The 18,482-nt window shown below is 39.5% G+C and overlaps 1 protein-coding gene across 1 annotated transcript in view; it reads right to left on the reverse strand.

Moving 5' to 3' along the window:
* The window catches only part of NSF (N-ethylmaleimide sensitive factor, vesicle fusing ATPase), a 146,918-nt gene that overhangs the window by 15,215 nt on the left and 113,221 nt on the right, over nucleotides 1-18,482 (reverse strand). The window contains exons 16-17 of the mRNA XM_027052017.2: nucleotides 15,619-15,685; nucleotides 13,480-13,559 (exon numbers count right to left, since the gene is read on the reverse strand). Of these exons, the coding sequence (XP_026907818.1) occupies nucleotides 13,480-13,559; nucleotides 15,619-15,685 (147 nt within the window). The remainder of the gene's footprint in view (nucleotides 1-13,479; nucleotides 13,560-15,618; nucleotides 15,686-18,482) is intronic.

The raw sequence follows: 18,482 nt of genomic DNA on the forward strand, positions 1-18,482 counted from the left end.
GAGTAGTTAAGCTATTGATCGGAAAATACGGACTTCTCTAACAGGGAAAAGATGAGATTTATTAGAGGGCATTAATTTAAGATAGTGAATTAAGTATTATGAAGCATCTCCTACAACTCTTGGTTTCCCCAAAAAAAGAGAAAAAATTGACTACCATTAAAAACAACCAGAGTCTGGACAGTAAAAGGAGAGGAATGGGGCCTCTTTGCATATCCTGCATGCATTTCTGATTTCTCATGCTCAAAATGTCTGTAACTTTTTTTTTTTTTGTAGTTAAATGTTTAAGTTGAATACCAAAGGAAGGATGTTTCAAATAAATCATGCTACAACTAGGCTGACGACTACACTTAAACGCTCCATCAGACTGTACCCTGAAGCAAATTCTTAGTCTACTGTCTTTGTAACCATCCTCATGGTGCTGTAAGAAGGACAGAGGACAATCAGGAGGGGAATTCATGATGCAGATTGGATATGAAATGAGAAACTTCACCCCAAATAATTTAAAATAATTACTATAGCAAGAGCAGACCACTTTGTGATATTACAGAATATTTCAGTACCAATATGTGAAAAAGACACCGAATCATCAGATTTCACACTTGGAGTCGCTCTTAAAGATTACCTCGTCTAAAGATTACCTAGTCCTCCCCTGGTTATTTTGTAGAGAAAACTGGGATGAGAGGCAAAGCGACCTGTCTGAAGCTTCTATACCCAGGCAGGGAGCTGAAGCTAGAGTTCAGGCCTCTTTGATATTCCCATTATGCTTTGCTGTGCATTGTTCTCATCTGTGTAATTTGTAACTCCTATCAGCAATGGCTGATCTCTTAATTATGAGTTAGGGAGATACATCACCTAGAAATTACGATCTTTGAGCTCTTGGGAGAAAAGTTTAAATTAAGCAAATAGAGTTGTACTGACCATGGCACAGTATTCTTAGTGCCAAAAGGAATAGTTCTGTAGATACTCTCTCTCATTAGAAACTGAACTAAGGGGCACCCGGGTGGCTCAGTTGGTTAAATGACCAACTCTTGATTTTGGCTCAGGTCATTATCTCATAGTCGTGAGATCGAGTCCTGCATCGGGCTCTGCATGAGTGTGGCGCTTGGGATTCTCTGTCTTGCTTCCCTCTCTGCCCCTCCCCTGCCCGCACACACACACTCTCTCAAAATAAATAAATAAACTTAAAAAAAAAAAAACTGAACTAAGATGATCACTGATTACTTAGTGAATCCAAACTCTTCAGCCTTGCACCGACAGAAAATTTCCCTCCCTCTCTCAACTTTTAGTTTGATATGCCTTTGATATGCCTGTGACCTCTGTGCTCTCTAATCAGGTCAATTTTCTTCTTCCTTCTCATTTTTTTTTTTTAAGGTTTCATTTTTTTGGAGTAACCTCTGCACACAATGTGGGGTTCAAACCCACAACTCCAAGATCAAGAGTTGCACACTCTACCAACTGAGCCAGCTGGGCGCCCCCTTCCTTTTCATTTAATTTCTATCTCTGTGATTTTTATTCTCAGCCTTCCTCTTTATTAAAATTCTTTCCAGAGTTTTCTACCAGTTTGTAATTATCTCTTAGGTCCAAGATATTTTAGAGAATGGATCGGTATGCCCAGTAACAGCACCTCACTTATCTGGAGGCCAATCTGCTAAGCAATTTCAGCTATCCAGAACACAGACAAGAACCAAGATATAAGCAAAAATACTCTAACTTCTGGGACCAAAACAAAACAAAACAAAGTGAGGTTCAAGTGACTCCGTGCTGCCAGTGCCAATTTATCCACTAGGCACAGTGGGCACAGCGGCCACAGGGCCCATAAAACTTCGAAGGACCCATAAAAATATTCAAAATGCTTTTTTTTTTTACATCCGAAGAAACAAAGAACTTTCAGGTCGAAGAAAAAAAAATTTTTTTACCATTTTATTTTTAAGTAATCTCTATACCCAATGGGGGCTCAAACTCACAACCCTAAGCTGAAGAGTCATATGCTCTACCAACTGAGCCAGCCAGGCACCCCAGTAAAATGTTTTCAATACCAACAGTTGGAAAATAAAATACTGAACTTTTTTAATGAAGGAAGGGGCCCAGGTATAGTCACAGGAAAGCTCCTTCAGCTCTTGTGGCCTGGTTACCTTCACTTTATAAAACAACTCATGAGTCCTTGAGGTTGCCTTTTTTTAGTGCACAGCTGACCAGAAGCAGCAAATTAGAAAAGGGGGGACCATCAGAGGCAGGGCGCCTGACATAATTCAATGGGATTTAGAAACAGCTAATAGTAAAACCATTAACAAACATTAAGAACAAGGAAAGGTACCAAAAAATAAAAACAAAACAAAACAGGGCACACTGGACCCATTTAATGACTACATGGGCAGAGTCTTATACATCCCAATAGTTCTTGCTGTTACCCGTGGTATTACTGACTCATGTGATTATGATTTGTAATGATGATCCTTATTCTTTACCATACTGTTTATTATACTTTGCTTCAGACACCAAACAGGTATGTAACAATTTTTTTCTCTTAAAAAAAGGCTAAAGTGGGGTACCTGAATGGCTTGGTTGGTTAAGCGTCTGATTCTTGATTTCGGCTCAGGACATGATCTCTCAGTTCGTGGGATCGAGACCCACATCAGGCTCAACACTGACAGTGCGGAGCCTGCTTGGGATTCTCCTTCTCTCTTTCTCTCCTAACCACCCTTGCTCACATGCTCTCTCTCTCTCTCTCAAAATAAATGAATAAACTTAAAAAGGGCTAAAGTATAACAATTGATATTTACAGAAGTTAAGCTTTAGCCATTTGGAAAAAAATAAAGCTTTTCATTTCTTATGAATTCCTATTCCTCTCTCCAGTGAAACTGAATATGCTATATGAAGCCTGAGATAAGTAACTGTACACAAAACATATCCTTAAATTTCCAAGTGTCAGTTAGTGTGTAAATAACAAAAATTTGCTAATTCTTGCATAGACACATCCTTCGCTGTCTCTCCCCATCGCTTCACAGCTGGAATTCCTTAGCAAGGTACAATGGCCCTGATAAATCTCCCTTCTACTCATCTTTCAAGACCAAGATCAAGAACTATTTGTGAAACATTTGCAGATTCTCTCAGGAAAATTGACTGTGCTTTCCTTTATATTCCACTGGAACCCACATAACTTATAAAAATTAACTAGATACATCATGTGTACACATCTTTCTCCCTCACTGGATACTGACATGGACACCAGTCAGCCTCGATTAGAAAAAGAGTACCCCTCCTAGGGGGATGAACTAGAAAGAAGCATGCCCCTACCCTAGGCCCATTCCCCAAAGCCCCAGCACCTTGTATGAGTAACTCTCAGGGTTAAGGCTGCCAGACAAAGCCCCAGGTATGCCCCAAACAAGTATATCTCATGCAGTGCTTGATGTCTTTCTGAAATTCAAATTTACCTGGACGTCCTTTATTCTTGTCTACTAAATCCAGCAACCCTACTCAGGGCAGATGCAGCCCCACACCAGGGTGGATGGCTTAGTGAGCACAGTGTGGGCTGAATGTTAACCCTCAATTGTCACTTGACCTTGTACACAAACTGCACAACTGAACAGTTGGCCCTGGATTTGAAACTCTTTGAGGGCAGGTACAGTGTAGTGGCTCACTCATCCTTGTATTTCTACAGGTTGGAACAAATGTTTATGAAATGCACATCCTAGTGAAAGCATACATCCTGTGAAGTAATATATTTCAAACCTGGCATGTCGAAAGAAATATTTTTGGATGGAAAAAATAATTTTCCATCTCCCTTCCATGGAACGTAATACAACTGTCACTGTCTATCTTAGTCAACCTTGGTCACATTGGCATTCCTGCATCATAAGCTCTGACTGGAAGCAAAACACTGAGTGGTATGCCAGGTGGGTGTCCAAGGTCAACTGTGAGAGCCATGAGGCACCCTCACACTTGTCCTCTCAGAGACACAGGTGTCTTATACACCAGACCTTAAACCAGCCTTAAAAGAAAAAAACAAGGTGGGGTGCCTGGGTGGCTCAGTTGGTTAAGTGTCCGACTTCGGCTCAGGTCATGATCTCACGGTTTGTGGGTTCGAGCCCCGCGTTGGGCTCTGTGCTGACAGCTCAGAGCCTGGAGCCTGCTTCAGATTCTGTGTCTCCCTCTCTCTCTCTGCCCCTCCCCAGCTTACACTCTGTCTGTCTGTCTGTCTCTCTCTCTCTCAAAAATAAATAATACGTTAAAAAAAATTTTTTTAAGGAAAAACAAGGTTAAAAAAAGCTACATGTAGACAAGCTTAGAGACAAAGGTACATTCATTTAAGTGTTAGTTAAATGGCACATCAGTTGGAAAGATTGGAATTAAAGAGTTTTGACAGTTATATGCTGCTAGTTAAAAATGAAAAAGAGCAGGGGTGCCTGGGTGGCTCAGTCGGTTAAGCGTCCGACTTCAGCCAGGTCACGATCTCGCAGTCCGTGAGTTCGAGCCCCGCGTCAGGCTCTGGGCTGATGGCTTGGAGCCTGGAGCCTGCTTCTGATTCTGTGTCTCCCTCTCTCTCTTGCCCCTCCCCAGTTCATGCTCTGTCTCTCTCTGTCCCAAAAATAAATAAATGTTAAAAAAAAAATTAAAAAAAAAATGAAAAAGAGCATACACATTTTTTTCCTGATTATGAATAAATGCATAGTGTTGAAATTTATAAAATATAGGAAATAAAGTTGAAAAAAAATCACCTATAATCCTATCATCTAGGATAGAGTAGGTACTTTTAAGATGGAAAAATAATAGAACTTCCTTTGATTGCATTCTTTTAAAAATCACCCTTTTTGCATATGTTTTAAAATGAACATCATCTTACAGAAGAAGAGATGTATTAAAATATTGGAAGGATGAGCTCAAATGCTATTTTGACTGGTAGGGGTATGCGTTCAGAAAGTTGAGGGGCCACTGAGACAAAGGCAATCACAATAAACAATTTCGGCACACCTCCCCCAGTCCTTTCTCCTTTACGACTGAAAGCACACTCGGAGAGTAACTGAGGATTAAGTGAAAGGTGATTTGACAGTTATGTAGGAAGTTTCTGACCTAAGCCCAGTTAATACAGATAACGGGTCACTAGCTGGGTGGCCAGAATTTTCCATCTGACTGCTGTCACCTGGTGTTTCTCCCTGTCCTCCCTTCCCATTTTTGTTCCTCTTATTCTGGAAATTGCCCCCTTCTTCCACTCGCTCCGGGGCTAAGTAAGGCAGGCAGGGGCTGTAGGAGCAAGATGGCGGGCAGCTACGGGCCAAGAAAGCCGCTATGCTCTTTCTTGCCAGCATTTCTAGCGCTGGTTTCTTCAGCAGCAGCCACGTGGAGCCCAACTCCTTTGATATGGGTGGGTTGCTTTGTCGGTTTTATGTATTTTTTGTGTGAGGAAAGACAGGGTCAGAGTTTTCTTTGAGGCGAATCATACACTAACAACTGAGCTGTGCTTTGCGATTTACAGAGAACTACAATAAACATTTATCATATTTCATTCTCACATCCTCAACCTCAGTATTATTATTGCTCCGATTCTAGAAAAGTGAACACTGAAGCTCAGAAGTGACTGGGTTCCAATTCAAGTCTCTGAATTCTAACTCCTGTGCTCTTATTTACTACACTGCCAATGCCAGTTCTGTGTGTGGTTAACACCCACCACCTTCAAAATAGCCATTCAGTGAATATTATCATCCACATAGCCTAAATAGGGGAAGGAAGAAAGGAAGGAAGGAAGAAAGGAAGGAAGGAAGGCAGGCAGGCAGGCAGGCAAGCAAAGCAAAGCAAAGCAAAGCAAAGCAAAGCAAAGGTGGGACTGTCTGGGGCCTTTCCTGTGGAAGCACTCTCTCCATTCCCCAGTGTGAGGTATAAGGAGGGCTGTCAAGAGGAAGATGTGGTTATAGACCAAGGAGTGATTTAAAAAGATCAAGACCTCATTCCATCTATATCCCAATAACTATCAGGAATATTGATGGATTGTTCTGAACCTTTTGTAAGGTTCCCCTTAGTGGCTCTTCTCACCCAACATTGTCATGCCAGGTAGTAGAAAGCCCTAGGAAATCCCCAAAGATCTGTGTGCTTGTTTTAGGGACAAGAAGGTAGGAGAGACTCTATGAAACACTGTTTTGTTCCACCTTGAGTTGGGAGAAAAGGGAGCTTTAGTCACAAGCAACAGGCAACTGCAGGGAAAGAGCCAGTACATGAGCCAGTCCCTGGAGGCTGAGGATAAATGTTAATAGGCAGTGTCCGTGGGGACCTCACAATGGCCAGAAGCCCTAGTCCTCCGTCTACTCCTTCCCAGCTGAGCCCTGACATTCCCGTCTCTATTTCATTCTTCCTTTTATAACAGGGGTCTTTAATTCCCAGACCAGAGCACTTAGGAAGCTTCTGATTCCAGCAAATGGGAGATAGGGAAGTAGGGGGTACTTGTTTTTTCCCCAGTACTGCACATGAGGCAAGTTGTGCCTGGGCACTCCAAATTGGAACACTGAACTCACTCTCCATGAAAATCTGCTACAGAAAAATGGCTGCATTCTTTAGTTTTCCTGTCTTACAAGCTACAAAGATTCTGTGGACTATCTAAAGGTACCTCTATTCTTAAAACAAAACAGAACAAAAAAACAACAACCAGAAGATGTATTTCTAGTTCCATACAATAGTCTTCACAAAATACTAGACCCTCTAAGAACTTTGAAACAGCAACAAAACAGGAACAAACAGTATCTGAGATGTCAACCCTGGAGCCCCAACTAATGGGCATATTCAAAACAAGGACAGACATTCATTCCCTTTTTGAAGATGTTAGGAGAAGACTCTATAAGTCAATTCTTTACAAATGGCATGCTCTGTGGACAACAAAACATTCCTACTTTTCAGTAACTCCATGCTTTTTATAACAAAGCATTAATACCTTCTACCTGCGTAGTCCACGGGTTTACAGAGGACTTCACTATACATTATACTGTACATTAGTTGGCCCTCATTGGGGTAAGTAAAGCAGGGAGAATTACCTCCATTGTACAGATGAAGAAATAAACAAAGATATTAAGGGACTAGTTCAAAGTTGACTGAACTAAGACTCCAACTTAGGTTTTCTGACTCCAACACAAAGAGGAAGTTCTGCAGAGGGGGTCGTCATAACAAGGTTCACGGCACTGTGGAATACTATGGTACTAAAATCAACACTTTCCTAACACCGATGTCATGTCACAATAATATATTTAAGGCGATGGGGCTAGACCTGAAGACATTCTGGCAGTGAGAGGCTATTGTCTCGACACCATTAGCAGTGTCCTGCTGATTAAACTTTAGATACTTAATTTTGAGTTAGCTGAAAATACTGTATATGTTTTATAATTTTTGTATTCATTAATACCTATCATAGATGTGCTCTACCAAAAACCAAAACAAAATCCTGATTTTGAGAAACATGTATTTTAATGTGTCTGTTTTAATTTATTTATTAACTTGATTTGATTTATTTTTAAGTAGGTTCCACACCCAACGTGGGGCTTGAACTCATGACCCTGAGATCAAGACTCGTATGCTCTATGCTCTACCGACTGAGCCAGCCAGGTGCCCCTGAAAACATGGTTTTATTCAGCAGATATCTGTAGCAACGCTTTATGAAAGGGCTCACCAAATGTCTTTCACTGTAATTTATGTACTTAAAATCATTCTACATATATATGTACTATATGTATATTCGATTTAAGCAAAGTATAGGCAATTTTATAAAATACAGTAGCCATTTAATATCACTGACTTAATAAATGGAAAAATTGGGCCACTAAGTTGTCCACCATCATACAGCTTTTCTTCAACAAAGAAGTCCAAAGCACGAGTCACCACATCGGTGATTACAATGATGTGTCTGGCAAAATGACTACACCTCTTTCCTAAAGTGGTTATACATCTTACTGAGTCATATTGTAGTCATTAGCCAGAGTTAATTTTGAACAGATAGATGGGGAGATACTCATGTTGGGGCCTGCACGATTTGGAGTCTCTTCCATTATCTGCTTATTTTGCTGAAGAAACCCAAAGCCTGAAGAGTTGCTTAATGTTACCAAGACTTCCTAATACCATCTCTGAAGTAAGACCGCGCTCAGATGTCGTGTAAGGATTACACGAAAGGCAATCTTGTCTAGAGACCGGTGATGTCAAAACGAAATCCACGGGACACACAAATAACGCCCGCTCGAGTTCCCACCAGCAGCTCTCGACAGTTTCTTACTGGTTTACACGTGATGCCTGTCCCAGCTCTAAATCCTCCTTCTTTCGTATTCGGTAACATCCCCAGGTGCCAGAGCAGCGAGGGAGTTATTTTTACCCTCAACAACTTTGTATTTTAACTGAAACTCTAATAACAACCATGAGGTCTGAATTCTACTTCAGTAATATTGCTATGAATTTGGAGTGATCTTCTCTTACAGGAGTTCACCGTTGCCAAAGAGTTTTCCAACCGGTATGCCGCAAATAGGTTAAGGGTGGACTCAGATGTCAATTCTCATCAGCCCTGGGGAAGGCTGGGTGGCCCTTGGGGTGGCTGCGTCCACTGACCCACGGGCCTCCTCAGATGTGACCATTTTCTCTATGCCACTACATGAGAAAGGTTGGGAAGCACTGGAACTCAAAAAGGCATGGTTCTCCGTAGATCACAAGGCCATTCTGGTAGACACAGATGCCGTCTTCCAAACTGATTCCCCCCAAGTGTCAAGTAAACTGAGCACTGAAGCAGTCAGGTTAATGGGCTTAACTACTCCCGCACTTGAGGAAACTGGGAAGTGCTGTCATTTTACAGCTTGAGGAGTTCCTCTGCAGGCACTTGATTTTGTCTCTCGAAAGGAAAAAAAGGTGCCAGAAGAGATCTGTGAGGAAAATAATAAAGCTGTCGGTGCTGCAGGTTGCGGGATGATTTACCTGGCCTTACGGCTTTGCTACTGCTTCTTCCTCGACATTAAGACTAACGCTTTTCATCCTCCTGATCTTGAAAAGCACATTCCCCTCAACTTCCATAAATCCGCAGAACCTGAAAAGAGCCCCAGTGTCACCGAGTAAAAGAGCCGGCTTTAGGAATCTCACTGGAAGGAGGGGTGTCTTCAAGCCTCTCACTGCTAAGCCGGACATTTCCTAACACTGGACAAATTGTACATCCAGCTCAGGGAGGGTGAACTGCAGTGGTCTTTTACCCTCCGAGCCAATTGTTAGCTTTTCACGGGAATCAGCAGGGAAGCACATGTGAAGCCTCTGTGGTGCCGGTGAGCGCCCCCGTGCCTTGTGTGACTCTGCATGTAGATGAAGCAGGCCGGGGGCTTTCTGAGCCGTGGCCGCTGAGTTCTCAGAGCAGCGCTTTTCTCCGGCGTGGCTCCCTGCTGGGACAGCCCTTTTCAGTCCTCTACCCCCCCTCGATCTCTTCTCCTGCACAACACAGGGAAACTTGATTGAAATAAAGACCTAGGGAACATGTTTTATTTTCTCCTGTTCAATCCATTTTAGAAAAGCTTTTAATTGGTTTTAAAAAGATGCTAAACAAAATGTGATGATGTTTTTCAGTCTTCATGAACTACAGATACCACTTTTTATACTTTCAAAGGGCTAATAAATCAATCATGAAATTAACTCTCCAGCTAAATTTAAAGCAAACCCACTGAATACCGGGTTCATTAAAAATCTATGCATTTACTTAGAAAAATTTAAAATTCAAAGAAAATTATCCTGGTAACTGAAATCTGACTTGAATTTTTAGTCCTACACTGAAAATCCAAGACCAAAGCAATCACAAAGGGGAAAAAAGAAGGCTTGTGAACCAGTTTTAATAAGCCAATTTACAACGAGGAGGGGTGTGGGGGGAGGGGAGGAGGAGAAAAGAGAATATCTTGATACATAACAACATAGTGCCCCTGAAGGGATTCTTTTATTTGAGCATGTGCACACATGCACACATAATTTTTCTACGTGAAAGCTGGAATCACAACAAATGCGATATTAAGAATTCTGTGGCTGATATGATTACTATATTGTATACACGTACAGTTCCTCTTTTTAAAGAAAAATGCCTTCAACTTTTCTGTTTTGACAGTGATACAAATAACTAAGAGTTTTCTACCACCCTAGGTGGCTCTTCGACCCTCGGATTCATGAGCTTTTAATATTTAATTGAAAACACCTGGAAAACCTACATGGCTGATGGTCCGGTGGAGCGAAAGCTTCCACTGTAGAAAGACGAATCTTCTCGACACCGGATCACAGCCTGAAATTTTTCCCTGAATTCTCCTGAGAGAATATAAACTGACTTAAAAAGCAAGGTGTGCAGAGACAGCATATTTTCATTTTGTCAAATGTATGCCAACTAGAAATATTGGACACAGTAACTTCTTCTGCCACTGGTTCACGTAAGCAGCAGGCCACCATCTATCAGGCCGGGTCAGAGTCACCCAATCCTGATTCAGGACGGGCTGGTATTCCTTAAAAGAGAATCCCTGCCATTTCCAATCACTAAGGCGACCAGATCTATCTTTGACTTCTTACATATTCCTATACCCTTCCTTTGCGGCCCTTAGATAAATTAGTTCTACATCCCTTTTGAATGATCCAATCCCTGTTTCTAAGACTTCTCCCAAGCCGGACCATGTACTTTGGATGCTCACTTCTTGCTTCTAGCTCCCCCATAACCCTCCTTTCATCAATTAGGTAGCTTCAGCAACCGCTTTTTTTAAGTGCCTCTTTTATTGAAATGTAAGTCACAGAACACACAAGTCGCTGAGATAAAGTGTACAATTCGATGGTTTTTAGGGTTTTTTGCGGATATGTGCAACCATCACCATGATCAATTTTAGAACATGTGAAACACGCCGAGAAACCCCATACCCGTTAGCAGTCACCTCTCATTCTCCCTATCCACCCCTCTCAGTCCTAGGCAACCATGAGTCTGTTTTCTGACTCTACAGATTTGCCAATCCTGGACATGTCATACAGATGGCGTCAAACAATATGTGGTTTTTTGTGACTGGCTTCTTTTGGTTAGCATGTTTTCAAGGGTCATCCATGTGACAGCACGTGTCAGGACGTCATTCCTTTTTATTGCTGAATGATACTCCGCTGTATCCATATACCATATAGCACATTTTATCTGTGAACATCTAGGTTGTGTCCGCTTTTTGGCTATTATGGATAACGTTGCTATGAGCGTATCTACAAGCTTTCGTGTGGACATAATGTTTTCATTTCTTTGGGGTGTATACCTAAATTGTTGCGTCGTAGGGTATCTCTCACCTTTTGAGGAACTAGACCCGAAGGCTGCACCATTTTTATACTCCTATCAGCACTGTATAAGGGTTCCCATTTCTCCAAATGCACAGCAACACTTGTTACTATCTGACTTTCTGGCTGTAGCCATCCTGGTAGGTATGAAGTGGTATCTCACTAAGGCTCTGATTTTCATTTCCCTGATGGCTAAGGATGCTGAGTATATTTTCATGTGCTTATTGGTCATTTGAAATTTATTTACTTTTGAATGTTTTCACTTTAATCATACCTCGACAAATATAAATTACAGTACAAAATAAAATACTTAAGCCCACCAAAATGAGGGGACATGCAAAAAATACCTTTAGAAGTAAGTTATCTAGGGGCACATGGGTGGCTCAGTCAGTTGAGCATCCGACTCTTTTTTTTTTTTTTTTGGTTCAGGTCATGACCTCACAGTTCGTGAGTTCAAATCCTGCATTGGACTCTGCACTGACAGTGTGGAGTCTGCTTGGGATTCTCTCTGTCCCTCCCTCGCTCTCTTTCTCTCTCTCAGAAAAAGTAAATAAACTAAAAAAAAAGTTAAAAAGAAAAGAAGTTATCTATGTTTTTTGTTGAATAAGTTATTCATGAAGTACATCTGTATAAACCTGTACCAGATGTTAAGATTTAAAAACATTAGATAATGTTCCTTTCCTCAAGAATTTTACAATTATTTTTATAAAATGGAAAGTTATTCCTAAGTCTTTAAAGGGTTGTCTTTTTTTTTTTTTAATATGTCCTATTTTATTTCTACTGGCATCTATTTTGGATTACAAATAATAATTTGTATTCTCAACTAAGGTATGTCTCTCTTTTTAAATGAATGTGTTTAACAGTGTAAAGGACAAGCGGTTTAAAAAATACCATTAAAAAATTATTCTTCCTTCTCCTAAAAACTGAATAAGATACACATTTAAATGCCTGGAGAGTCTTCCAATCTAGTAATTTTTAAATGCTATTTCATAAGAAAGGATTCTTTTTGTAGGTGATATACATGGTGATTCGGGGGTATATCCTTTGTCAGCAACTTTAGCTGTATCTATTTACATACTTATTGAAGGAATCAGAAAAGGGAAAAATATACTCACTTCTCTAACTTTACTATGAGCTAAAACTGCAATTACTGGGAATGATAGTTTATGGAAGAATGATTACAAAATCCTTACAGTCCATGTACGCAGTAAATTTTCAAGGTTGTTGTACCTTCTGTTTCTTTTAACTATTCTAGAAGTACAAAAAAAACAAAAAATCTTAGAAAATCAAGACAAGTCAATCACTTAGTTCTGACACACACACACACACACACACACACACACACACACACACACTTTTAACTGTTAAATTAAAAAGTAGATTCACCAACTTAACATTAAATATTTTCCATGTAACTTAGTTAGAATCTCTAACTTCAAATACCAGATTCCCATACAGACATTAAGATGTTTTTCAACTTACTGCTTAACCCCTTTGTATCTGCTTTTGTCTGGCATTTCTTCAAGGTCACAATATATAAAATCAGTCGAGAATTTGGGTCTTGTGTCATAGCCAAACATGCTCTGGAAGCCTCTACATAATTAACATATTTAACCAACCCTTGTAGATTAGTTTTAAATGTGTTAAGTTATCAAAATCACCAGTCTCCAATAGCAGCATCAGTAAAAATGCAACCACATGAACAAAGATCCTGGCTACAAACTCCCTACTCAAAAGTGCCACATGACACAAGAGAAACAATTCAAGTTTAACTGTAAAAATTTTTAAAAAGAAAAGAAGAAGAAAATCTGCCTACGGGAAATGAATTTTCCCAAATACAAATTCTTAGGAAAACCTAGGAAATGATAAATGAAACAAATGGAAACATGCATTTAATCCCTCCTACACGAATATCATAGTCTTTCAAGGGAGAGGGAGGCAGGGAGGGATGTGTAATATGGGGGGGAATTTATAGAACAACAAGAACAGAACACCAATCGAAACTAGGATTTTGAGATCTTCAGAAAAGGACACTTCTCTGTTAAGAAAATCATTTACCTTCAAATCGAAGGCCAAACCAGAGGATTTTGCAAAAGCCCCTCAACAACAGAATTTTATATGTTTATGGTCGCTTGCTTATTTGCCAGCTCATTCGCACCATTATGTGCGGTTTACTGGAAAAACTCTGTGAAAGGTTCCTTGTATTATTTTTACCTGAGGAGGTGCCTTTTTCAGTAACACGAGAAGAGCCTGTAATACCAGATTAGAAAATCGAGGGCCAATGGGGACATAATCTGGAAGAGAAATATTGCTCTGTTTTAGGGATTCGATACGTATATGCACATATTCCAAACATTCAGATTTTTCTGCATCGAGAATAAACACAGCCCCAAGTGACTGTCAGGCAACTAATGATAATTAGAAAAAAATACCTCCAATAACTTAAATGCTTAAAACATTATGTAAGAACTCTCACCCATACATTTTTTTAAAAAAGCTTCTAAATATCCATTTTGAGTTCAGGTAGACTTTTTTTTTTTTTTTTTTTTTTAAATATTCAGAGACATTCTTTTTAAGGGAGAAGAAAAAAACCCAGATATATTTACTAAGCATTTCCAGAAAATGACCACAAACCACATTAGTATAGTAAGCTTGCAGCAACAAAACATACCAGAAAATGGGTAGTGGGGGGCGGGGGGGGGGGGAGATGGCAAATAATAACATAAGTAAGATACTTCAAAATGACTGAAATGATGATAGAGCCACTAAGACTGGTCCTCAGATGGGGAAGAACAGAGAACTTTCTACAACTTTCTGTTAAACTTCTACTAATCCTTCAAGATTCGGCATGAATGCTACCTCCTCAGCTTTCTCTGTATTGTGCTTAGAACGACCTTCAGGCATTAGCCCTCTGAAGTCAAAAGTGATCTTTCCCTTTTCTGAATATCCAGAACATATGGCACATTCTACTTTGCATTCGTTTTTCCCAATATATGTTATAGCGACAGCATCTTATTTTTTGAGACCCTACTAATTTTAGCCCAGTAGTAAGGGCTCAGCTTACTTGTCGAATAAATGAACAAACAAGTACAGATAATAACTATTCATACTAGTGAAAATATACTCAGAGGGCACACATTCCTGACATAGTAGTGTTGCTATGACCACACATCTCAATTGTGTTTAGATAAAGGAATTTACACAGAGCTATGAGTTTGTGCTTAAAAGCTTTTAAAGAAATAATCCTATAAACTGGGCCAAAATGTATCAAAAATAGCAGACCAAAACCCCAGGGTCACTAAATAAAACTACCAAATTAAGAAGACCTCAGATACACCTTTATATATAAAGGTATGTCTTTGCTTTATAACAAACATTGCCTTAAGAAACGAGAAAATAAATAACAGAGGGCTAAAGCAAGTCTGAAAATCATGAGGAAAATTTGGTAAGTACAGTTTCGCTGGAATCATTACTACACCATTTTGGATAGCTTCAGAAGGGATTACTCAGGTGTTGGGTAGTACCTTAAGAAGTTTATGAAGTCACCATGTGGGTTCCATTTCAGTACAGTTATCACAGCACCTTGAGTGACTATCATAATGCACTTATTCCAGATTTATCTAATTTTTGCAATGAAATAAAATGTAAGTAACAACACTTTTCTGGCATTTACTGGGGGATTACTACACCTTATGAACTGTGTGCAGGGACTGTCTTATTCATTTCTGTATCCTGTAGGAGTGCATTTAAGCAAAGGAGATGTTTACTCAATATTTTTAAGAATTACTATAGAACACTTTTAACTTTCAGAATGTTTTCAACATATTTATCTTATTTTTGTCTTCACGATTACTCCATGGGATGAGTGAGGAAGGAAACACTGTCTCTGTTTTATAAGAATAGACACTGAGGTACAAGGCATTTGCAGCTTATCCCCAAGTGTTATTTCACTCCATTCATATGTCCCTCCTCCTTACTTAGTTCTGTCAAAGTTCCTAAGTGGAAACTCTGGGGTATGGATGGGCAACTCAGAGGTACAAAACAGCAAATATATCACTCAATGGAAATTACTAACCGCTTATTATGGGCAGGGAACTCTGTGGAAGAAACAAAATAATATGACGTATGGGCCCTTATGGGAAAGCAGTTGATAATGGAGTTATGGTCATAAGGCATATTTAACATGAAAACCATCACTGACTTCGCATATAAGAACACAGCTCTTTGTAAGACAAAAAAAAGTAATTTTATTGCTCTATAGTTTACAGATACCCATTATTTTTCTCTTGTAATTTGCGAGACATTAGTGTAATGTGGCAAAGATAGTACAATGGCAAAAGTTATGTGACTCACCAAGCAGTCTCTCAATGTCATCTACAACCACACAACTAAGCTGGGATTTGTATGCATCATCAAAGATCTGGAAGAAAGCAAAACCATTTATTATCTCGCTGCTCTCCATAATTATGACAATATCCACAAAGATAAAATTTACTTAATTCTTGAGCAATGCCTAAACAAAGCACAGTATAACACCAATATTTCAGACTCTACTACATTAGAATTTAACAGACAATAGGATTTTAAAACTAAGAGTTCCTGCCATTTAAAAATGAGGAAATTGAGGCCCAAAGCAGTTAAATGACTTGCTCAAGATGACACAACTGGATCACAGCTGAGCAAGAAGTAGGGTGATGCTATTTTCAGCCCCACAAGCTGGATGTGTCACACACAGGCATGCTGAGGAATGCTGGTCATTAATCAACTGGCAAATCTCATCAAATTATCACAATGGTCTCTCCTATGTCAGGAGCGTGACTTCAGTGTTGTGACTCAACAGCTAGACGGAGCCACAAGGGATGCGTAGAATAAAACTAGATGTCATTTTATTATCTATAAGAGTTGTGGCCCTGGCTAAGCAAGAATAACACTGAAAGAATCCTGTTCACTCAAATCAGACCATGGTCTGATGGTTAAAATGTTTACAGAAGAGTTAAAGTTGGTTATAAAGGATCAGATAGATGTATCTTTAGACCCAGACAAAAGATAACAGTACATTGTCTTAAGGGAGTGAAAGAAATGCAAATTAAAGCAAGCAGTAAAGGAAATCGTTATATCCTCACAAGGATGTAGCAATTTCAAGCCAGACAGAAGACTTAATTTACGTATAAGTTGAATGTAAGCGCCCAAGGCCTTGAGACCAGGCTTTTCATAAATGTGGGCGTTCCTATTCTAGCGACTATAACTGGGTTCAGGGCATCTCACAGATGTCATCTGTAAGAAGGAATTCCTGCATCCCAGCCCAGTCTTTCTGGTTGATAAATAACCTCAATGCACCAAGATGGTAGCCACCCCTCCACCCATCTTGCTTGGGGTAGCATAATATTCCTTAGTGGTTATCTTTTAACCACAGATAATTAAGTATTAGGTACAGAAATAAAGTAAATCAAAGCCTTCCATGTTAATATTTTTCATATCAAATTTAAAGACAACTTGTGTATACCTGGTCTCTAAAGTAACAGTTAAGAAAATTTACCGTATGAAGATGAGATTAGCCTTGCTAGTTCAATTTAAAATACACAATTGGATAATTCATTTTTATAAACTTTTACATTGGAAGGTAAGAGATAACTTAAATAGCCTTTCATATAGTAAAGATAATCTAAGGCTCACCATACTTTTATTATTAGTTGTATTTTAACTTATCATTAAGTAAATATAATTACTTTGAAACTCAATGTTTTGTTAGACAAACAACTGAAGTACTTCAAAGAGAAAACAAAATACTTTAAATGGGTAAATATAATTTAAAATATTAAAAGAAATTTAATTAAGTTGTAAAAGTCCCCTTTAAAGGAATTGCTAAATTTCACTAGACTTACAAATAGAATAAGAGATGTAACTGAACTTTTTTTAAAGTTCGTTTTCAGGAAGCCTTGGTGGCTCAGTCAGGTAAGCGTCTGACTTCAACTCAGGTCATGATCTCATGGTTCGTGGGCTCAAGCCCCATGTCGGACTCTGTACTGAAAGCTCGGAGCCTGGAGCCTGCTTCAGATTCTGTGTCTCCCTCTCTCTCTCTGCCCCTCCCCCACTTGTGCTCTCTCTCTGTCTCTCAAAAATAAATAAACGTTAAAAAAAAAAGTTTGTTTTGTGTTGAAAAACTAGGTTTTAAATTACAAAATTTTAGTATGCTGACTTCTCATTTTTTTAAAGTTAGCTTTGTTTGTTTATTTAATAGAGAGCGTGAGCAGGAGAGGGGCAGAGAGAGAGAGAGAGAGAGAGAGAGAGAGAGAATCCCAAGCAGGCTCTGTGCTGCCAGCGCAGAGCCCAATGCGGGGCTAGAACTCACAAACTGTGAGATCATGACCTGAGCCAAAATCAAGAGTTAGACACTCAACCAGTAGACTAAGCCACCCAGGCACCCCGACTTTTCATTCTTTAAGCCTCAAATTAGCTCTACACGGTCCTTTTATGCTCAAAAGTCACCCTCAAAGATGTAAAACAAAAACCCTGGCAAAGTGGACAATCTAGATAGTAGGTTCCTCCCAACATGCTATCTGTTCTTTAAGGTAGGAACTGTCTTCCTCAGTATTAGGTTTGCAATGTCTGACACGTCACTGGTGCTTAATAAAGGTTTCCTGCTTGCGTGTGTGAAAGAACACCTCTGTTGCTTGCTTTCCTTTGCACCGTCCCCTTAACCCCTTGCTCACTCTCCCACACTGTGTTAAATCCCATTTTAAAATCCCATTTACTCTTGCCTCCTCAGCTATGTATCTCCCCGCTGGATTGTGAGGTGGATAAAAACTTTATTCGTGTTGTCTTTAGGATCTGGCACAGAATAGTATTTATACTTGCCCAGTGGATTTGGTGGTTCAAACGACACAAGTTCTAATTCCATCTTGCCATAAATCACTTGTCTCTGTTCCGTTTTGGTACAGCATTTTGTATATTGTACACATATTAAGGGTCCATTGTATTCTTCCTTGTATTATACTAGACTATAAGCCCTTTGAAGGCAAGTGGTGTCTTAATTATCTCTGTATCCTCACATTACTTAATATAATGCCTTACCAGAAAGTAATCAATAAATATTTTCTGTAAGAGTAAATTTGCATTTTAAATTCAAACAGAAATATCAACAAGTAGTTGGAGATGTACGATTGAAGTCAAGGTATGGGGCTCACCTTCAGGGCAGTCAGTGATTGCTGAAACCACGA

The sequence above is a fragment of the Acinonyx jubatus genome, chromosome E1, assembly GCF_027475565.1.
Source record: "Acinonyx jubatus isolate Ajub_Pintada_27869175 chromosome E1, VMU_Ajub_asm_v1.0, whole genome shotgun sequence".
Classification (NCBI taxonomy): domain Eukaryota; kingdom Metazoa; phylum Chordata; class Mammalia; order Carnivora; family Felidae; genus Acinonyx; species Acinonyx jubatus.